At 36.3% G+C, this 24308-nt stretch overlaps 1 protein-coding gene across 1 annotated transcript in view; it reads right to left on the bottom strand.

Moving 5' to 3' along the window:
* The window catches only part of DSCAM (DS cell adhesion molecule), a 370474-nt gene that overhangs the window by 93562 nt on the left and 252604 nt on the right, over positions 1-24308 (bottom strand). The window contains exons 10-13 of the mRNA XM_042867346.1: positions 10326-10522; positions 7234-7330; positions 5640-5768; positions 274-441 (exon numbers count right to left, since the gene is read on the bottom strand). Coding sequence (XP_042723280.1) covers positions 274-441; positions 5640-5768; positions 7234-7330; positions 10326-10522 — 591 coding nt within the window. The remainder of the gene's footprint in view (positions 1-273; positions 442-5639; positions 5769-7233; positions 7331-10325; positions 10523-24308) is intronic.

Raw genomic sequence — 24308 nt, 5'->3', positions numbered from 1 at the left:
CACTAGAAGTATAATGTTGACTGAGGTGCCTAACTGTAAATACACTAGCCTTTTCCAGAAGTTGAAAATTTGGAGCATAATGTCTTCTGGCCACTAGATGCCACTAAGAAGCTTTAATTATAAACCCTAATGATGAAGTGAGTTTTATGGGAAAAACTCAGTATTTCTTCTGATGCAGCAAGAACAGCATAAGCAGCACTTCAAATAAAGAATCCTCTCATCAAAGAACAATAATTTTCAGTATGATTCAGATGCTACAAAGCCAGAGAGTACCTGCTTCATCTGTCGTGATGGTGAGCTCATTGCTGGCCTCACTCTTGCCAATGCGATTCTTGGCATACATGCGGATGTTGTAAGTTGAGGAAGGGTGGAGATCAATGATAGTAGCTTGGTTTAGCTGAGGAGAAACATCTTTGGTTCTCTGAACAGAATCCCAAGAGTCTATTTAATAAGAGATTAAAATAAAAACAGACAAATAAAACATAACATTAGTGTTATTGACACAATTCTGCAGTTAAGCTATCTCATAGAGCAGAATATTGCCCCTGATGAATTAACCTAGAAAATTCCCAGTGCTACAAACAAAAACCAAGTGATCACATTTCTTCACAGCTCTCCCAAGTCCTTCCAGTGAGGTGCTGTGAAGAATGGGATCTCAGCCCAGGGAGCACCAGCAAATCTGAGAGAATAGCTGCTCTGCTTCCTTTTCATTTGTTTGTTTATTCATTTATTTTGAGAGATGGTCAGAGCAGCACTAGACATGGAGCTCAGCACCCTCCAGAACTGATGCTATTTTCCTTACTTGTTAGAACACAAGAACACTTTAACACAAGGGGGATTAAAAACCTTCTTATTTGTATATATCTGTAAAAGAAGGATAGTACTGTTTATATTCATTGTTACCACTCATTTGTTTCTTACACTTTTTTATAAGTTCTCCAGACATATAATAGGGAAAAGGATGGAAATTGGCTAAACACAGTAACCCCTCCATTTCAGCTATGCACATTCTTTCTGCAGGAAGAAAAACAGAACCTTTTTAAAACACCCTCATATCTCTTATGAGTATACATTTTTTTATTATTATTATTATTTTTTTTTTTTCCCCTTACTGCAGCCAATATTTTTCCTTCAACCTCTGCCACATCCTAGGGGGGATGTTACTGGGGGCTCTGCAGCAGTGTTTTACAGTATGGGTCACTGTAGGCAAGAAGCTCAGCAGATAAGACTAGTTTTAAAATAGAAAGTTCACTCGGACACAGAATATTTACACATACTGTGTAAATTCTTTAGCAGTAGCTTGCTCACAGAAATTGTCAGAATGACATCTGCAGCTTCACTGGTTACAGGATTGTTGGTTGGTGTTTTTTGTTTGTTTGTTTTTGCTTGTATGTGGCTTAATTTACCCAGAAAACATTTAGGAATCAGACATTTAAATGCTAATCAAATACACTTGAATTTGCTTTCACGTGGTAACTGAGATTTCCAAAACTTCCTCTGTAGAATACCTTTGGAAGCCGTAAAGGAGTTACTTGCAGGGAACACTGCTAAAACGTTCTTTGAGTTTATTATCTTAAACTTCACAGAATTTCCTGAATACACTACTAATCAAGCGTTGCCAATGTCCTGCACTATAAGTTGTAAAGCTTGATACTCTCACCTAAAATATGTCACTTACCAAGTGCCACAGTAACCAGTTGCTCACACCTGAAGCTCCTCAAACCAAATGCTTCACAGGAGAATGGAAGGCTCCCATAATGTACAAAAATTAGAAGATTTCAGACACTATTTGGTTAAGAATTAGCTAGAAATGAGAGGCTTTCTATAGTTATGGCTAATGAACATTATGTCTTTGTAGATCCTAGAGAGAGGTGATGAGATGATCTAGAGTGTGGTATGGTGACACCCAGGCGCTATCTTCAGCTACTAAGAGAATCCTAGACCTGGTTAGCATGGCAACCAGGAATTTGCAAGAGGTCATGGCAAAATCTGGGCAGCTTCGAAGCTTGTGAGCTGTAAGGGGAAATCTGTGCTGAACTGCACAGTGGTAGTGACACTGGTTATTTCAGTATCCCTCAGAAATCAGTTATGTCTGAAGTTCTACAAGCACAGAAGGAAACTTTGTTTCAGAGTACCATGTCAACAGGAAAGGAATCGAGAAGGAAAAGAAATAAACACTTTCGTTTTGAAGAATTTGTTAAGTTTCCCTTCATGTGGATGATACACTCTTTTAACATTGTCCATATATTAATAAATTGCTCAGGTTTTCTACTATTTGTTTGAAACACTGACCTCTGAATGGTAAACTTCTATAGTATATATAAACTGTTCAAATCAGAGACACAGATTTGGAAATTCTTGTGATTTTTTGTAGATTAAGTAATGGCACAGCATAAAAAAAAAAAGAGACTAAAACTCAGTCTTCTGTACTGCTAAATGTAGGCTCCTAGTGTTTATTTATGACTAAGACACAGATTCCAGGACTATATTTTGATGCATACATCCTCTTTTTGAAAGGGAAAACAAATCAAGAAAAGCAATCACTCCCAACTGAGTCAGTCTGTTAGCTTATTTTTTCTTTGGCAAAGCCTACAAATATTTTCTTGCTTTCAGGTGCTCCATGAGGTATTAGAATTGACTATTAGTTGTTTACCTTTTTTTTCAGTTGCTTTAAAATCTACTCAATTAAAAGATTGAAAAAGCACAGAAAACAAATTGTAACAGGCTAACAAAAACAAGCAAACCAAGAAAAGATAAAAGTAAGCCTGGAATTCTTAATTTTTATCCGTCTCTAAAATGTCACTTGCAGGCATTTCTCAGTGTTACATAGAATGCACACTGACACAATGATTTATGAAAAACTTATGATTTTATGAAGACCAGCAGCTTCTCACCCGTTCCTAAAATAAAAGTTGAAGCTTTGGGATCACTCTTCAAAAGACTAATACATCTGTTTGCTCTTTAAATTCTAATTTCAGGAAAATGAGTGCCTCTTCCCACGCTGGGTGAGGAGGTGTCTTTGCCTTCGCTGCCATCTAGTGACACAGCCCTGCACTGCACCTGCCTGGAAAACCATCCTGAGGGAGAAGCGAGCACAAAGAAGCACAAACTACCGTCCTCTGCCTCCAAACTGGGTCCTAAACTGAACTGATGTTCAGTCTGCACCTCAGTGTTCCATAGTGGCATCAAAAATAAAAAGGGTGAGGAGACAGGCATAAAGAAACACCGACATACCAGTTCTCATCTTCAATATATTTGTATGCTTCAGATGGAAAGATCAGGTAGCTACACATCAATGGTATCAATGAAGGGTCAGGTCTGAGTGCCACAGGCACGTTTCTGTATGGGTACTGTGTCTAAGTACTGAAATGGCCTGAAATATTACACTTCCACTATTCACATGGCACCTGCACTGCAACTAGACCATAAACACACATCTACATATACAAAGGGCCATTCCACATTCCTTCTAGTTTGTATTTAATTGGTCTTCATTACTAGCTAGTACGTCAGGGGTAGATAGGATATGTGAGTTTAGTACCATGTAGCAAAGTCCATGCATGATATGTGGCCACCTAAACATTCTCTGAAACAGAAAAGTTCTGCAATTTTCCTTCTTGAAAAATCTAGAGATGCATCCTACTATACACCCATTTCTGAGTCCTCAGAGTGATCAACACACATTGAAAAAAAAAATAAACCCACACAAAAGTCAACAATGTAGAGTGAGCTATGACTGAGTAGATTTTTTTCAAATGTAATTGCTAAATACTGCTTGTCATGCTAATTCTCAAAATGCTATTTTGGCCATGCCTCTCCTCATGTTCTCCCCTGGTTTTGGCACAATCCAGTCAGTTAGTCAGATTGATGTACAAAGGCCTCTCATCAGATAGTAGGACTGAAAAGAAGCAACTAGCAAAAGACATTTTGTCGGAGGAGCCATGAAGACTGAACATTTCATACCTTGTTTGATGTGCCACATTACGAATATAATTTTTTAAACCAGAAGAAGTTTTAAGTAACCATTTCAGTGTTTTGTCTTCTTAATAATTATGAAAAAAATTGTGAGCAAGAATTCCAAAAATTGATCTTAGTTTCTCCAAACATTCAGCCCCAGACTTAATAAAATAATGTTTCACTTATTTGTAGTGAGATAATCTGCTCTTTACAGGATACGTCCTCAAGTATTTACCTTCATACACATGGAACAAAGCATGAATTCCAAAGATTGCTCTGGGAAAAGGGCTTGGGTGGAAAGAAAGGAAAAGAAACTAAGAGAAAACAAAGCTTGGGAACTTTCAAGCATGTTCCTTTAGGGCATCCTTGCTTAGTTTGTATCTCCAAAGCTTCAACTCTTAACCACAGACTCAGAGGAGAGTTTCTGCATGTAACCTCTCAGTTACCATGTTCACCTGAATACTATCAATTTCATTTAGAAAGCAATGCTAAAATGGTGATTGATGATTTAAGACTTTTACTTAACAAAGTAAAGCAGAAAGGAAATACACAACGTAGATGAATGAAGGATAATAAAGATGGTTAGTAGAATATGTTTTTAGTTTTTAAATTTCAGAATTTTATGAACATTTTTATGTCTCAAATAAAAAGAGAAGGCTATAAAAACACTACAGCTTCTTACACAAACTGAGAGTACATAAATTTCACTTAAGCCTCCCATCAGAATTCCTATGTCCCTTTAAAAATAATGCAACAAGCTCCAACAAATGGCAGTGTAATATAATTAGTCAGAGTCTTTTTAATCATACTTAGGATATGACAGTGCACTTCCATTGCAATCTCCCTTCTCAAAATATGACTCCAGGACAGTGCTTATCATTGTGCTTAATTTTAAATATGATCTCACATCACAAATATGTTTCCAACATATCTTGAATATTTTTTAGATTTCAACAGACAACGAACATTTTTGGGCTTAAGAAAAAGCTGATTTTAAAACATCTACCCAAATAGGAATATTTCTCCAAATTGAGAAGTTGTATTTTTTTTTTCCACGGTAATCTCACTCATCTTCTTAGATATTCACTGATATGACTATAGGGTGACCTCGCAGAAAGGTCTATGCTTGCACTGCTCTTATCCTTTAGAGTATTTCTTACAAATTACTGAAAACTCAGCATGGTGCTTTACCAAACAACCACACAATTTTTTTCAACTAGAAATTATCATAAGTACCCATGTTCACTGCTAACCTTCCACATAAGATGCCATGTATTCACATGTTGATAGAAAATAGAAGATGATTTACAAAGGCAGGTATTTTTCTATTGAGTGAAACAGAAAATAATAATCAATTCAAATGGAGAAAAGATAGGGATCAAGAATCAGCTAGTAAAATCATCATTACCAGCTATCACTTAGTATGTCTTTTTTTCAGTAACAGAATTTTCCCTTCCTACTTGTCTCTTTCTCAAGTAAATGAAAAAAGCAGCAGTTGTAACACATAATGTCATTACTTCCAAAAAAGACAACAAATGATGATAAATTTGACTGTGAAAGACTAAATAAACCATAGTGAAATTCTCCAACAGGCATTTTCAATTTATGGATTATCTTTTACAATACAAGTGCAATGATGAAGAGAGTGACAGGGATTACTTCAGAGGAAGATTATTTCTTACCTGACTTGTTCTTGCATTCAATATCATAGCCAGTGATAGGGCTGTTTCCATCAAATCCCATGGTCCATCTGAGGGCAATGCTGCGTGCTCTCACCTCTCGGATTTCTATCTCAGGAGGGTCAGGGGGTTCTGAGTAAACACACATACAGAGTTTCAGTCAGAGGAAAGTTCATGTCAGTAACAAGATAACACTAATGAGCGTGGCACTGACATGGCTTACTGGAGGTAAGCTTTCATGTTGAATTCTCCAGTCACTCATTAGTACCCCAAGCCAGTTAATCACTCACTGAAGAATACCCAAGAGAGGAACGAGAAGGCTCTTTTCAACTAAGACTCACTGATGTAATACTGAATACTAACTTCTGTTTAACCTTCTAATATGCAACATGTAGCTGCATTTCCTTAAAAGTGCTGCAGATTGGACTGGGAAATATTTTTGCCTTGAACACTGTGTTTTACAGATAGTTCTACGGTTTCTACATAAAAGCTGGTGATAGAAATATTAATACTAAACTACTAAATTTGGTAGGGGAAGGGAGGAAGAATTCTGCCTCTTTGAGTATGTTTAAAGACTTAATTTATTAACAATCAATTTTATGAGCATTTAAAAGCCTTAATTACACTATAATCTTTTTCTACCTCTACAGCATTAAGGATGTAAATAACCAGCATTTGCACTGAATCGAGTGTCCTTTTAAATTGTCAAGGCAGTGTAAAGGAGCTCAGGTGCAATTGAGAGCCTGACCCAAATTCCACCTGAATTTACTGATAGGACTGCTTCAGGAGTAGACTGGATGACCCTTGTGGGTACTTTTCAACTCACGATGTTCTATGATCCTGTGATCACTGGATTCAGTGAAATCTGCAGATACACGAACTCTGGAGTGAGGGAAAAGAAATTTGCAAGTTCTGGAGACTGGCTGTGTTCATGCTCAAAGGCATACAACTGCAGGAACAAGCATCACAGAAGTAAGCAGTGGCCAATGGCCAAATCCTGCCTCTGCTCTGCATCTTAGCTGCTTCAGAATTTGCTGTTTGCCTGAGTGAAATCCTGCAGGAGGGGAAACCCAGCCCCAGGCAACACAGGTTCCTAGAGCTTGTGATGTACAGACTGATTAAAATTTATTTTGACTGATTAAACTTGAAATATTTTGTTTGTCAAAACACAGTAGGTTTAATAAAATCAGATCGTTTTTGCTTTAGTGGGGTTTTAAGCACATTTGCTTTTTTGAAAACAATGCAACCCTCTATCCCTTCCCCCAGAAGTAACCCTCACTTACGCGCTCTTCCTACTGAACATGTTAGTTTTAAATATCTTTAGTAGATAATCAGCTAGTGTATTTAAGAAAAAGCTCTGCTTATTAATTTATACAGATCTAGAAAGACTCTGGAGCTTATCCTCTGTTTTGATTTAATTTGTAATGCTGGAAAATGAGAGACTGAGAATCTTAATGCAGCTCCTCATTTCTTTGACAATGAGGAATACGCTCAATTAGGAACCAGGGCCTCCCTCCCCCAGCAGATTTCTGAGCATGGCATACACTTACTGTACTACAATAGCTGTGTTTTTTTCCTTATGTTGTCCTCTTCCTACCTTGCACAGTGAGCTGAATTATTCCACGATCCTCCCCATAAGAATTGATGGCATGGCAGGAAAAGAAGCCAGAATCTTCACGCACAGTTGGCAAAATCTATAGGTGGTTTGAAAAGAAGTGATTGATTGAACAACATGCAGAGAAAATAAACCAACAGCTTTTCTGTGTGGTGTAAGAAAAATTGTACAAACTGTTTTACTTGACAGTAGTAAATAGATATTGTATGTTATACTCTAGCATACATATGCACAGTAAAGCATCCAAAATAGTAAGACTTATCAAACTAGCAACACTTAGGTTGAGGAAGCAGGCTATCAGCTCTGCATGTGTAGAGAGGAGTTGGAGCATCACCTATTCCTGTTGCTTCTCATTAGGAGCCTCGTTTCCAGTCACTCGTAAGTTTGCCAAGCATTTAACAGTTGGCTGAAATTTTCCATACAAAATGGTGCCTCCTGCTGCCTCCAAAATTTTCCAGTTACTTCTGAAAATAATTCAAGTGGCTGAAGTCTGTGTGGAGGAAATAAAGGTTCAAACACTGCTGGTGAACCCTGCAGTATTCAGCTTGATGCCTCATAATAAAATTTGGGTGGTTTTTTCTTTTCAATTTGTTATTTAACAACATAGAAAATTGTATTTTCTTTACATACATGATCATAATGATATTTTTCTGCAGGACCACTGCATCATTCAAAGTACAGGAGAGAGAAGATTCTATAAATGAGCAGATATTCTGAATGCCATTTTCTTATCATTCAATGTGCTCTCCACACTTTATTTACTGCACACAGTTCAAACTGTGCCCTCAAGATAGACTTATTCATTCTCTCAAAGTATTTTCTGTGCAATACTCATTTCAGAAACATGAGGGAATGTATTTTCATAAACCCTGACATCATGAAGAGTATTATACCACCATTTTGTATGGGGAATTAAGGAACCAGACATATGATAATGTTTGGGGCTGCTTGACAAGTTGCCACTTATTAGCTCAGCCATCGTAACTCCTTTTGCTCTTTATTCCTCAGCAAAGCCAAGGTAATGTGAGTGCAACCCTTATTTACCACTGGCTAAAACAAAGGGATTTATTTCCCTCTTGCTATAAGGATATTGGAGAGTTACCATCTGAGATGTGGTGACTGCTCAGGTAAGCTGCACATGTGGCTGAGTTTTAAGCTAGAAAAACAAAAAATTTCAGAGCCCAATTTGATACATCTAGGGCCTTCTTTTCCCTCTCAGAGACTTAGCAATAAATAGCATTTCATGCGTTCTTAACAGCTTCCTTTCAGTTAAGCTGCAGCTATGAGGGCTTAGTACTTCTGCAAATCAGACCCCAAGGGCTCAAGGCAAGTACCTAGAAAACAAAGAACACACAATTATTGGCCACCTGTGAAAAGTTTGGTTTCAATGATCAGCCTTGCATCACACAGTGTCTTTCATTACTCAACCCTAATTCAACTCCAGAGAAAATCCAAGTCATGCCTGACTGAGGCAGGGGTCCTGCAGAAAAAATAAAAGCTGAGTATACAACTAAAGATCACATCATCATGCACGCACAAAAAAGCACCAAATTAAAGGCTTCGAAGACAATCTTAATCCTAGCATTTCTTATTCAAGAGCATTTTCTCTCCCAAAATTCAAAGTTTTTTGTATGTAACAAAGATAAGGATGTAGGATGCTACAACTACATACAACTGCTTCAGAAGAGAATTCACCAAGCAGGTCTCCAGCCTTCCCAAAATAAATACTGTTTTGCAACCAGGCACTATCCTATTACAGTAAATATGGAATGAAGGCAGAGATGCCTATAGGTGTATTCTGTAATCAAATAGTGCACACAGTTCAATTATACTGGTGTATACAAGTTCACTCTTATCCTCCTTCATAAAAATCCATGACAGAGCTCCCTCACAGAGAACAAAATCAAAATTTTACTGGATATCATCCAACACAATTTTTGACTAGCAAAGAAAGAGATACATCTTAAGAGTTACAACAGAATATAGATGGAACCATCAGAAAGCTAGAAAATTATTCTTGTGAAAATGCTTTTAGGAATATGGCTGACAAATGGAAATCAAGACATTTGACCAAGAACATATATATATTAGCAATTTATTTTTCATTTTCTAAAGCACATGTAAAAATATAAAGCAACAGACCGGAAACTTGCTTGTGCTGGCAAAGTTCAAATTTGAGTGAAAAAAAGTTGTATCCTGGTAAAGTGAGGGCAACATCATAACCCCACCCATTGTAAGTGACACCAGAACAGCAAGAGTTTCCTTTGCATCCACAGCACTTAGAGGGGAGATTAACTCCGTAGATCAGCAGGGCTACTCATGCAGGGCCTCAAAGTAACCTACATCAACCACTTAGGCATTCATAGAGCCCCACATACAGATTTATCAGTCAAGTCAAGATGCATGCTTGCCACATCACCAAAGACCTGCCTGTGAGAGAAGTAGAAGCGAAGATGCAGATTATGACCATTTGCTAGGTGGCTTGGTCACTATCACATACTGTGTATGATGAGTATTAAATACTACTGGTATTTGTACAGAGATTACTTACTACTTACTTATCTATGTGTCTTTTCCTTCTATCTCACTTTGAATCTGATGACTAGCCTGACTTTATAAAATGGTAGCTCACAAGCCCCATGAAGTGAAACAGAGGAAGAAAATAGAAGTACCTTAGAAGACAGCATTTTTATATCAGAACAGCTTAATGATTTTGGTGAAGACAAGCCTGGTGCACCTTGGACTAGCTGTCAGATAATCATTCAATGCTTATTGGCAGTGTAGTCAAAATTGATCCATGACACTCTTAGGAAGGACAAGCCGAAGCACTAGCTGTGTTGCTTTCTGAGACAAAAGATGGTAGGGGCTGCGAGTCAGGCTTGTTCTCTTATTGGCTCTGGAGCATGAGAAGATGGAGATGGGGAGTGATTTTCCCTGGAGGTGGCCTAGCTCTTCAAGGCTGTGCCATGGACGGGGCTCTGTCCTAGGACAGAAGTAGCTGTGCATTCCCATCAGAATCAAACCAGCCAGCAATCTCACACATGTAAATGAGTCGTGTCACTTTATTTGCTTACCTGTAGAGTAGAGATCACTTCGTCTCCAACTTCCTTGGTGGAAACAAGGTAACGGGACATTTCAGGGTTAATGATTCGGTCCTCTTTCTCCCAGCGGACTATGATGGGTTTCTCTCCATGTGCTGTGCAGCTCATCTCCTTCTTTTGACCTTGTGTTGCCAGGGTTGTATTTGGATAGGAAGTTATCATAGCCGGAACTAAAATGAGACGAAGCAACAAAGATGGCATTTCAGTGAGATATCCTGACACAGTGTTGGTCTGCCATTCTGGTCTCATTCAGTCTGTTCATATTTGACCAGATGGTTGAAAATGTGAGAAAGGATTTTAATTTTACTTTTATGTGAGAAATTCTTAAGAGTGAAGATGAGCTTCAAAGGGAACTTAGCAGAGAGGACCTGGGATTGGCCAGTGTGGCTACAGAGACAGAAAATGAACATACAAACAAAACCTGCCTCCATTAAATTTGCCTACAGGACAATTTGTACCATGATTAAAATATGCACAGCACATAAAACTATTGTAAATAATAAGCATTCAGAAATGGGGCCAATAAAGAACTGATATAAATTTCTTATTCCTTCTGGAGAGGCAGTCATATTATTATACATTCATCACAAATGTGCACAAAGCTAATAGAAAGTACATCTACTTGTTTTATTTGCTGACAGATATATGCTCTATTCTTGCGTATGACAGTAATGGCCTGTCAAAATGAGGGCTCCATTAAACAAGGAGATGTACAAAATGAAAAGAGAGACCTCACCAAAGGACTTACAGTCCATGTGTGTGCTGAGCACATAACTAAACTGTACTGAACTGCAAGTATAATTAAACTGAAAACAAACCTATTTTGATTTGTGCTTAATACATCTGAAAGTTAGTTGCAGAATCTGCAGAACAGTTGAGACATAATTGTCAATCTCATTAACCATTCAGGAATCTAAAATTTTTTTAAGTTTTAAGGTACTCTCTTGCCTAACAAGAAAGGACTTAAAATTTAAGTATTTTCATATTTTGGAATGATAATTCATTTTTTTAAACAAGATGCTCTCTTTAATGTCCTCAACTGTCTTTTTCTTACCATATAATTTGTCTACCAATTAATAGAAGTTAGGCATTTGTGTGAAGAAAAAAAAAATAAAAGTCCAGAAGTCTGTCTCCTAGTTACGATCATTTATCTGCTTAGGAGAATCTAGAAAGCCCTTGATAACATTCAGAGCTGCTTCCCCTAAATGTATCAGTCCACTCCTTTTGAAGTATTTGAGGTGGACTTAAAAAGTCTGTTTGCTAAGGCCTTGCACTCCAGAGGTGCCTTTAGCTCTATGATACTCATTTCTATGCTATGCATACTCTTTTTTATGCATGAACACTTGCCTCTCCTCATCACAACTTACTCCATCTGAACTTCTCTGGATATCAATTTTAAGAAGATGACACTGGCAGAGAAGCTGGTCTGAGACCTTCTCTGTTCTTCCTTCTGCATAGATTGCTTCTATGACTACCAGACAGAAATCAAATTAAATAAATTAAAAAAAAAAATTAAAAATTCTGAATTTAAATGGATTACTATAATTTATATTTTAAAATGTTAATATTTGGTGGCATGACCTTTTCAGATGTCAGAGCTATTGATGCTTGAATATGACAATATGTCAGGATGCAGCCATTTCTGTACAATGGTCTCCTGAACCATAACAAACTGATCTTAAAATTATCAGAGCTGCAGAGCTGTGGGTTGGAATTATGAGTGGGATATAATTACAGGAAAAATACTTAGGAAAGTCTTGTGAAAGACATAAGGCTCTTTAGGCAGTGATGTAAATTAGTGACAATGTATGTCTTGTTTGACTATGTTGCTATTATATACCAATTAGTTTCATCAAAGAAAAGCATCAGAAAAGATGATGAATGAACAGTACAGAAGATCAGGACAAGTTTGATATCATCTTCTAGATAATGGAAATAGCTTCAGCTTTACCTGAATTCTTTCCAGACTCTGATACTCACAACAAGTCTATCAGAAAGGCACTTTTTGGGGCCATCGTCTTTTTGTGTCTGAACAAAGAAACTACTAAATCTCAATAGCTGTTGATTCGTGGGCCCCATATACATAGGTATGTGCACTTGAATATATCTGCCTTCATCTGCAACACTTAAACTAGACCAATATATTTCCTTATGCAGTAAGAGACACAATTCAGATGAGTGGCAGGTTATTAAAGAATCCACATTACCATCATTAGTTTTTGTCACCCCATTTCTTTCTTCCATAATCTCTCAGGCTTCCAACGTGTTCCTTAGTTTGTAATTCACAGCACTTTTGCACTTTTCTCTCATTTTCCCTCAGTGGAATAAATTCATGTTCCCTTCAGTTCTCCCTGCCTTCTTCCTACTGCAACCTCTTCATATTCCCACATGGCTCCCCACAGACGCGTTTTCTTTCTCCAGTCTCATTTTCCTTCCCTAATGAAATCGTTCCAACATCCCAAGTGCCCTAAGTTACATACTTTGTCTAAAACTGCAGTCTTCTTTCCTATCAATATCTCTCTACTTATCTACTACTCCAAACATCCTGTTGCCCTCTAATGATGAAGGGAGCATGTACTTAGCCTACTCTGAACATTTCTCCCTATAAGGTGCCTGAGCACTTAGAGTGCCTATGCCTCATGGCAGGAGGTCTCAGCATTTTGAGCCTTATACTGGGAGATTTACCTTCCTCCTTCTTCTCAGGTATCAACACATTGTGCGCCGCACCAAAAAAAAAAAAAAAATGGGATGCAGAAACTGAATTTAAATTCCATGGACCTTGAGGAGTCTATCTCAGAGACTTCTCCACATACCACTCTCCTATGTAAGTGTCTACCAAGAGTCCTCTCATGGGTAACAGTACCAAATGAAATGACCATCTTGCTTCCTTTCTGAAAAACAGAGGCTGCCTAGCAAAGCTCAATTTCTTTTCCATCCAACTTTCTTAATAAGAACAGCATAAAAATGCAAAAAGAAAGATGACTTCATTCTTCAGATTCAGCTTTATCCCTACTTATCCTTCCTTTCCTGTCACATAATCTTCCACACTGATTCCTTATTACCATAGCAATGCCTCACAGCTAAATATTTTTCCCTTCTTTCAAAGCTAATTTTTCACTCCTCGCAATTTATCTCCAATGGCCCTAAATCATAAGCTCTTCTTTTTTATCTTCTTCTATGTCAAAAGATTTCTGGTAACAAAGCCATGTTCTCAAAGATATTTTAGGCAACGTATTTCTTCATCCTCCAACTATCTTTTATCAAATTACTGATGCAAATAACCGAGTTAAATATACTGCCTCTGTACTGACAAAATAATTTAGAAAACTGTAAACAAGCAAATTGAAACTATGGTATATAGTATATGTATGAGATATTCTCCTAGGATGCCTTAAAAAGAATTTGACTGAATGCATTTAGAAGTATACTGAAATTATTTAGATGTCATAAAATGTGGCATTTAAATGTGGATCCCCTCATATTCTTTCAAACACACACACGTACATTGACATGCATTTATGTAAGAGAATTTTGGAAGGAAAGATAATGCTGCCATGCGTGTGGAAGTATCATGTTCCACAATTTTGAAATAGATTTTCCAATCAGACAAATTAATCCAAGTCTCTTTCCTCTGGAGTTCTCATCTTTCTCTGAAGCTGAAACATGCCAGGTGGAACTGGCCAATCATAAAGGCAGCCTACTGGACAAACTAGAATACACACTCTACAGACTATAGTGATTTCCATTTCAGTGACGGCAGCATTAATCTAGCAGATCTCTTTAGTTAAATATGGCCTTCCATATGGAAACCTGAATCGTCTACTCATTTTCCCAGTTCAACCCATTATCTTCCCCTTCTTTGTGTCAAATTTGTTGGGAGTAACCTAGTTGTTTCACACTATTAACAACTTCATTATTAAAAAAATCAAAGTGCAAAATTCAGGAGTGGAGATTACTTGTAATACTCATGAAAGTGTTTTATACAAAAATAAAAACCTCTTATTTAACTTTAAAACGAAATAAAATCTGGACATTTCCTGAGATTCAGTAAAAATTCCTTTATTTGCCTTTTTATTTTCTGCCATTGCTGAATGTTTACCAGGAACTGGTAAATGAGTGCAAATAAAAAAGAAAACAATTATCTTGACAAGACTTTCAATTTGTAATTAAACAATAAATTTTCAAGCAGCATCCTTAAATGATTCTATGACCAAATGAAGTTCTCTGTATGTTTAAGAACTACTGCTATCTGTAGTTTCCAAAGGATAATTTTTCTAGAAACTTTGTGGTGAGGAGACCACGTAGACAACAATACAACTGATGGGAGATGTCATGTGACATTGTACAATGTGTTTTGAGCTGTTTTAAGAGTTAAGATTGCTGCCCTTATCCAAACATTAATCAAGATTAAATATGCTTTTGAGAATAGAAAGGAAGCAGCAGAGGAAAAAAGGGGCATGGGCATAACTGAACACAGTTAGTCTTTGAGTGTGCTTGATAACTGATATGTCCTGGCTGTTGCCCATGATGCAATTCCTGGCACATTAACATGCCTCACCATATCTCCACAGAACAATAGAACCATAGGATAAACCAAACTGGAAGTGATCCACAAAGATCATGAAGTCAAACTCCTGACTCTACAGAGGACCATCCAAAAATCAAACTCTTTGTCTGAGAGCACTGTCCAAACACTTCTTAAACTCTGACAGACATGGGGACAACTGCCATGGTAAGCCTGTTTCAGTGCCCAATCACTTTCTCAGTGAAGAAAGTTTTTCTAATATCAAATCTTATCCTCCATGTCTCCTAGTTTTAGGATTTCTGCCCTGACTGAGCATAGCTCCCACAGAACTTTACTTCTTCACTGGAGCATGCCTGAAATGGCCAATTTGAGGTCACCCATCCATAGAGTAGCCCTGCTCCTAGCTTCCACAGAGGGAAATCCCACTGCAGTGGGATCCATCGTGCAAGCATCTGCCAATCTAGCCTCAACAGGCTCAACAGAAAGATTTCTGTAACAGTATTCATCTAACCAGGTGAACTGTGTCCTCAAAAGTGCCCTTTACACTGATTGTTCAGGAACCTGCAATGCCTTGCTCAGTTGCAAAGATGTGCTCTAATGATGGATGATGAACTGCTTTTCTCATACACCTAGAGATAGAGAACCATACTCTCTAATGGTTTAACAACCTCAGGTAAAAATAGCACCATGGATGAGGACAGGAATTTGGGTAATAGAAAGCTGCTCTAAAGTTGAATCGAATTGTATTGAAAAAACAGAATTTCAATTCCAATTTAATATTTAAGTCAAATTTACCATGCTGGTCTAATGAAGTGAGCATATGCTTCTGTCCATGACACACCAAAAATTCCTTCTTCCCCAACCTACTTTTGCTTGGGTAAAGACAGTTCATAAAAATGAATTACTAACGTTTAAAAGGGTCAGGTTCTCACCCTATAATTAATTGTTTTCTATTGATTATCTTATTTTCAAATATAATTGACTTTTTTTGAGTCAATTAGCAAATAACTGGAATTCTTAACTTCACCTTTCCTTTTCTGTTGTGACATTTTTGCTTACTTAAGTAGCATCTCCCCAGAATTCAAATGGTACAATGAAACTAGCAGAAAATTTTAAATCTGTGGGTACTTAATGGTACTTTAATGGCACTTTATGGTCCTTTAAGCACACTGTTTCTTAGCAAAACTGTGACTTCCCTAGCAGTTGAAGATATTGCTCTTAGCCCTCATCCTCAAAATGAAAGAACACCGCATTGTCCCAAAGGGTAAAAGAACGTTAACACAAAAGTAAGCATCCAATTGTTTGAATGTAAATTAATTTCACAAAAATAATGAGTACACTGTTAACTTACTTTCTTCTGTTTTAATTAATGAAATATTGAAAATTAGCAAATAATAAAAATGTGTCTTCTTTCAATAATCAATCATTTTAAACATGAATTTCATGTCTGTGACCCAGTCATGTTCCTTTATTGTGAAACTTCTCAGAGATTTTATTAAAAATATTTCTCCTAAAATAACATAAAAAAAATTCAATCTCAAATATCTAAATATTTCATGAAAGTGACTTTTGAATGCATATTTTATTGTTGCCTAGAATTAGTAATGAATTTGTTGTGTAAGTAATACGACTCTCAAATAGAAATATTACTTAGCTAAGTCAAGCAGTTACTAAATAATCAGTATGGTATACATTTCAAAATCAAATAGCATATCCTTAGAAATTAATTACAGCTGATGTTTCAAACTAGGAGAAATTGTTTCAAACATATAAACCAGACAATTTTTAGTAGAAAAGGAAAAAAAAACAATGAATTAATGTGATGGGCTGAATTATTTACTCAGTGTTAGTTTCAGGAGTCTACAGAATACATTACAGAAATTCAGATAATTTGTTGATGAACATATTTCTATTTATTTATTTTTAATAAAGTATACCAAATGAAAGGACTTTTTACTCCCAAGCTGCCCTAAAAGGAGTACTACTGACTTTTCATTAGCATCTTTTACCTGAACAGATTTCTGGAAAATAGGCAAGAGCTTCATTAACAGTTCAACAACAAATTTTTTGAAAATGCAATATGAAAAAACAGTACTTGCTATGAAAAAAAGAGATTGGGCTCCATAGAAACCACTGTCTTATATTTAGTGAATAGTGACAACTATGAGAATTAGGACATGTAAATAATAGAGAAAAAGCAAACATGAGTATGATCAGCCCATGTCCCAGCTATCTAAGTTGGCATTACAAATCCCATATCTAAACATGAGATTCAGCAGTGTGTAAAAACTGCATTATCAGAACATTAAGTATCTCTACAAGGTAATCCTGAAAAAAAAATCTGAAAGAATATAACACCACATGGGAATGAATAAGGCTTCTATTCACTTTAACAGATGATTTCAGCAAGCTATTCCACTGGTGCAAACAAAGTTACTTTGATTATAAGTATTATTCAAACATGCATTTCGAAGCTAGAACAGGCCTTGTTTGATTCTAAGCTTTAATAAGAATGACAATTATGTCCCGAGTACTTGGCAGCTTCACCGGCGCCTCACGATCTGATTGAATATGTCAAGGTAAAGGCTGTGAACATTTAGGGTTCATATCTTATTCACTCAGAAGCAGTTTCAGGGCATATTATAGAAAAAGAAGTTGATTTATTTTGCATGACAACTATGAATTTTAACCAAAAGACACATTAATAAAATAAAAAGGCCTTTTCTCTCAAACCGCAGAGGCAATTCTGCCCTCTTCCTGAGATCTTTTCTTGCATTAGTTTTATGTTTGTATAGTGCAAACTGTTGCCTGCAAATAATACTCGTGAGACCAGCAGCTGCTTCTATTTTTTGGTCTTTCCTTTGACTTTGACATGGTATCAAAATGAATGTGACTTTCTTTTTCATTGTCATGCAGCTTCAATTCCCATTTTGTCTAACTGTACTTCCTAAAAACCAGGAGAAAGAAAATGGAAAATGATAAGCTGACAGCTTTGTTCCCTGCAGTCAGTTATAGTAAAAGCCTCTGGAAATTTGTGACAAATTATTGTAATCCACATGAAGCACTGGAGAAAAAAAAAAAAAACAAAAAAAAAAAACAGTATTCTTGGAGGTTGTCTAATTGTCAAGAAAAATAAGTTATCAAAGATTTATAAAAAATATAAATACTTCAACATGTATATAATTATTATTTATGAAAATTTAGACTAAGACCACCTCCTTTCACAATAAATTAATGGACAGTCTTATCACCATCATCACTGCTGAAAAGTACGGATGCCTAAAATTTTATATTAGAAATATGCATCCATTAAGTATGCATTGCTAGGGTAACTTTCTGTTCCAGACCAATTACTGTCTTTCTGCATCCTGTATAAAAGTCAAATAGTAAAGAGCAGAACTGTTAGTATGGTTAAAACTAGCAATACATAATTCTAGATACATTCTCCATTGCTTTGATCTTAAATTGAATTCAGTCTGACATAAAGACGTCATCAAGTTTTAATGTTAATGAGAGGATTATTGCTATTGCAATTGTAAAGTACAGTGGTCTTGTTTTTTGAGACTTCTTAAAAACAAATCAGTAAAAAACAGAGACTGCAGAATGGCACTGGGGAGTGTTCATTTTATTAGAATTTGTTACTCTTTAAACTTTCAATTTGTGCTCTTTCACGTAAAATAACAGTTTAAAGGTCAATTTTCATTGTTGAGGTTTTTTTTGTTTGTTTTATTTTTGTAGAGTTTTTTTTTGTTGCTGCTTTTGTTTTCGTTTTAAGGCACAGTATCACTGGAAAACATGAGCTTTGATCAGGATATATTTTATATAATTCTCATGAGTCTTTTAAGTTTTGGAGGCTGCGAAGTGACATGTGTAAATGTCCCTCCTAGTGAAAGAGAAGCAAGCACTAATTGAGGTATTTATGGGTTTAAATCAAGCAGAAACATGCTAAGAAACACTGGCTACAACAAAAATGAGTATTGGTGAGCAGTGCATGCTGGGACATTAATATTTTTCATTCACTGCTCATTCATGCAAGTAAGCATGGTGACTTGGATCTATAACAGCACCATTCTGAGCTAAAGAGGCATGAAATACTATCTGCTAATGTATAAGAAAGTGAGCTCTGGTAGAACTAGTCTTGCTTGGCCTTCCAGAAGAACTGTGTTTTTATTTACTAGATAGCTGCAGATATCCCAATAGCATCCAATACTCTAATGATAGGAACACATGTCACTTCACAGCCTCCAAAACCTAAAAGGCTCATGAGAATTATATAAAATATATCCTGATCAGAGCTCATGTTTTCCAGTGATATTGTGCCTTAAAGCAAACAAACAAAAACTCTACAAAATAAAACAATAAAAAAGATATTAAAATCAGCAAGGTACTCTCTATATATATTAAGGTAGGCATTTATTACATAAATACATTAACATAAACATAAATAAAAATATATATTCTGCGTGTTAATACCATTAGAAAGATGTTATGGCATTTGTGTATATACACAAAATTATTCACGTATGCATGGAGTTAAAGTATGTTCACAGAATTAGGCAGTTTCGTTCATCCTAACCTCACTTCTGGTGGTTACTTAGGATGCCAATAAATGCTGCTCTTTTTAGGAAAGATGGGAAAGGAGATTCAACTGGGGAGAAAAAGAAACTAATAAAAAGATCTGAAGGCACTTATTTTAATGGATATTAATCTTTTTTTTTTCCCAGTTAAAATTCCAATGTTAGCTCTCTGTCACAGAGATCATCAGGGGATGATCTGTGAATGGTCAAATCACACACTGACTATTAGCTCCACTTGTTTGTGAGGTGTTTTTAAGGAACTTGATTCACAATCTAGTCTATCTTCTACATTTTGCTGTGAGGTCTTTTCTCCTATTTTAGCTTCTCAACTGGCTGGAAGTTTCTACACAGAAAACAGATCTCTTCAGCTGGTCAAAAAAAGAAGACAGATTTTAGTAGAAAGGGAAATCACCTTAACGGCAGAACAGTCCAGGAAAAAGATTATGGATAACTTTCTTAAAGATTTTTTTTTTTAATTACGTATCTTATGGAAAGTAGGAATTGCTAGTACTGAAGACCTATGAGAGCTTAAATAAATACAGTATTCATAGAGTAAATATATACATATAGTAGTTCTGTGAGATACATGTACCCATAAACAAGCAGTCATTCTTAACAGCAGAACATCAGAAGGTAAAATATCACTTGTTCCAATTAACTCTAAAGTTAGGACCCCACTTGTGGATTTTTTTGTGCTTCACAATATTTTTGAAACCTAAAGGCTGTCTTTACACTGACAATTTCAAGACTGAACAATTATTAAAGCTTCCAGACAAAGGCAGCAACTGACAAGTTGGCTTCAGTACCCAAACGTCTTAGACCCTAATGTGAACTAGGGTTATGGTTATTCTGGCTTATTCAGAGAGACCAATACGCTCATCCAGCTGTGAATCAAAGAACAGGTGCAAAGGATTTTTGAAGCCTAATTTTAAGCTGCTGTTCCCAATATCAAACTATCTTGCTATATGACTGGTGTACTTCTGGGATCAAGGGGTTTGTATGTGTTTATGTTTACATCCATTTATGTATGAGCTAAAGACTGTTTTTCACAGAGTCAAAAACAGAGTTACTTTGGTTACCCAGAAATGAAGAAAAAGCAACAATCTTTGTCTCTTTCCTTTGACCTTCAGCTGCTCTATGGACTTTTTTCAATACTGTCTTTAAAAAAAAAAAAAAAAAAGCTCAATTTCTCTGGAGACTGTGTTTATCCTTTGGCCAAGGGAAGGCATCATAAATTCTAGTGTTTCAGGCAGGAGTAAATTACAGCCATCCATTTCCTGAACAAAGCACATGGCACGGGGGGGCTCCAGGTCACTTCCCTCCACAGTATCTTCTGACAGCACAAATGTAGTAAGGGACTTGGTTTACTTTTTTCCTTTCTATCATATTTCAGATGAATAGGATTTTCTGCTCCCTCTTTCACATACAGCAGAAGCCAAATTAGCAGCAGTGATAATGCAAAATAAGAAAGAAGTAATGATGCTAAACACAGATTCACATTCTGTGCAATGAACACTGAATATAATAAATGAAGCAGCTGGTTACATGGTCAACATAAATATATATACATATATTTTAACCAGATTCTGTTTAAAACAGAAATAGATTTCTATTTTAATCACATCCATAAAATACACACACACTGTCAATACTTAGATCTAACTTTGTTATGTAAATTATTAAAATATCTTCACAAGGAGTTTGGCTCTAGGATATCCAGGAGTTTTAAGTGCTGGTACATAACAACCAACTTGGTGTAGAAACACCAAGTTTCTGGGATTTGTTTTTATTTTTTGATTTTTATATTATATTCTTTTATAAAAGGAAAATTCCATGTACAATGGAATATCGTGAGACTATACAATATATAACAACCTTATTAGTCACATACAGAGGGAGGTCTTCCACCAGATCTTATAGGGGTCTTGTTTATTCTATGACACATTTTACAATTTCTTGCAAGTCAGAAGGAATGTTTTTGGAACCAGTTCTGTTGGTACTTTGGACTATCATATATCTGTCAGTAAAGAGCTGATTTCTTCAAACCAAAACAGTACGCTCTCTGGAGAAACTGCTGAAATGGTTTATTGGCTCAGTATTCAGTTGTTTATAATAAAAGAAAAAAGAGGCTACAAACAGGCAGAGTAAGCAGTACAGTCAAGCCTATTTCAGGATACAACCTTGAATCAAAAATCCCTCAGTATCTCCCTCCCCTTTCTCTGTTTTACTAGCATGACAAACCATTTATGCAAACTTAGACAAAGTCAATAACATAAACAAAGTGAAACAAGGCAGACAAAAACTGGTAGTTAATTATCTTCAGGTAATTCAAGTAGCATTTGATTGTACGTGCAAAACAAAATATTTCCCATAGCAGACACTGAAAAATACCAACTATAAGTTGGTTGTAAGGATATCAAGATGCGACATTAGCCAAGTGAGGCTTCGAAAACTGCATCTAATCACTTTCTGGGGATATTCTCTTGCTTTTTAAGACTACATGGAAAGAAAAGGTTTTCTTATGTCCCTGACTATAGCACAGTGCCCTACCTCTCCTTGGCTCTACAAGACATAATCTGAAAAATGGAGAAAACCCAGGTTGAAATGAAAATTCTATCATGCTGTGAGGTCCCTGAATCTGGCTTGACACTATGAGTGGCACCAACCTCTGAACTCCACAGCCCTCAAGTCAGTCATTATTACCGCCTTCTTTAGGAAGATTCATGGTTAGGCATGGCTAGTCAGGTCCACCAGTGCCTGATTATTGGGCATCAATTTACAAACGAAATCTGCTGGTATTGAGTCAATTGATCAAACTTCATAAATGTTTCTGAGCCTTTCTTTTAATTCTCTGTGCAAATATCTGCCATTTTCTTTTTACATTCACAAGCTGTATAATCAATGGACATCAAGATACTACAATCACAAATAAACAAGGGAGTTAGGTGAAATGGACTATGATAACAAGAAAGAATAAATGGAAGGCTTACCTTTATGCTGGGCTCACCACAAACCACTAGAAGGAGGGATCTCCAGACAAGATGCTTCCCCGCTGGTAGCCAGCTCTTAAATAGGTCTAGGAGGGGTGCAGCCAGGCTCCACCCCTTCCTGCAGCACAGGAGAATTGCCTTCACCTGTGCTCCTCTAGCTGACTCATGGCTCGCCTCAGGTGATTAATCAGAGGTTCAGGCCGTGACTCAGTAGTTCCCATACACAAGCATATTTAAAATTAAAGAAATCACTGAAGTAATAATTTTTAGCAAGCAACTGCTATCATTTGTCTATGACATACAGATTTTCTGTTTATTTTGCTCATTAAAAAGTGCAACAGCCATCAGCTGCTGTGCAAGCTTCCCTTCTTGCTTATCTGTCTCTGTTATGAAACTGCATTTATAGCACCAAGCACTTGCTGAATAGTCATGCTACTTCATTCACCATGAATACAGAGAGAGTTCAAACAGGCAAAAGGCTACACAACTCCTTTCATAACCTGACTGGTAAAATATAAGGCCAATGAAGTGGCTTAAGCACTTCAACTTTTTTTTTTTTTAATTGTGGAAACACCATAGTAAACAACAGAGTTGCTTGTCTTATAAAGACTACTATGACATAAGCACAGAAATGGTACCATTTGTTTCATGACTCTGTATGCTGCTTGATCTACTCCTGGTATTTTTGACAGATGAGATTTAGTTAGAGGTTATATAACATGGTGAAATCAGTAAAAATGTGTATTACAGTTCTTAACTTTCCCAAAATACATTTCTGACTTTTTCATTTGTTCCACAAGGAACTGAAAAAGTTGTTCTGTGAAATAAAATATAACATACAAAGTTGTGGTATTGTGTAATCAGAGGCAAAAATCACTTTTCTACCATGAAGCAGTTTTCAGTAATTTCTGTTCAGCTTCTACTTTAATTTCTTTCTCCACAAATGATTGCTTCTAGGTTTCTTGCTAAGAACAGACTGCATGATTGATGGAAAGGGCTCAGTCTAATGTTGAATACCCACACTGCTACTCATTTGCAAATAACTACTCAAACCTAGGTTTTTTTCTGGTTAAATCCCTTGTTAAAAGGGATTTATCACATTACTAACATCCCATCAAAACATTCTGAGATTTTATCTTGAGAGTCACTTGCAGTTCACTGCTCTCTGTTAATTGATAGAAAATCCATTTGTTCTTTGAAAAAAATTACATAAAATATATATAAGAAGTAAAGTATAAGCGGAAAAATAAGGAATCCTCCATGGATTCATCTGATATGGATTATGAAATAAACTTATTTTAAATGGCCAGTTCAAGGATATACAGAAGAACTGCAACTAACAGTCTACTACTGTGTTGTGGTCGTGTTTGATGATACATACTTTAATTACACCATCACTGCTTTCTCACAAGACAATCTCAGTACTACAGGAAGTACACAGTGATGAGGGTTATGCAGTTAGAGAACTACATAACTTTTTCTATTCCTGCCTTGTTTTTGGCTACGCACTTGGTTAGAAAATGCAGTGAAAAACTTCAAGAAATGAAACAAATAAACAACCTTGTCTTTCAGCTAGGCTTGCTGAATGCCAGAAGGGATATTTTCATTATATTTCATTTTCTAGGGTAGAATTACAGTTTACTAAAGGGTGACTTCCCACAGTCTTTGACGTTTCTGTTTCTTCCTTTACTTCTAGCTGTTCAAGTTATACAAAATTGCTTAACATTCCTGAAGACTTTCTAAAAATATGCCCTAATTGTCTAGAAAATGAAGTATATCTACAAATAACACGGGGCACATTTGCTATCTCTAGAGGTAGTTACATAAGCTGAAAAGAAAAGATCAAAATACATTAAACAAAGTC

Source organism: Lagopus leucura, unplaced genomic scaffold, assembly GCF_019238085.1.
Source record: "Lagopus leucura isolate 7727_CA_CO unplaced genomic scaffold, USGS_WTPT01 Super-Scaffold_100001, whole genome shotgun sequence".
In the NCBI taxonomy this organism is placed as follows: domain Eukaryota; kingdom Metazoa; phylum Chordata; class Aves; order Galliformes; family Phasianidae; genus Lagopus; species Lagopus leucura.
Note: the sequence above shows the minus strand (reverse complement) of the source record. Positions and strands in the feature narration are given on the sequence as shown.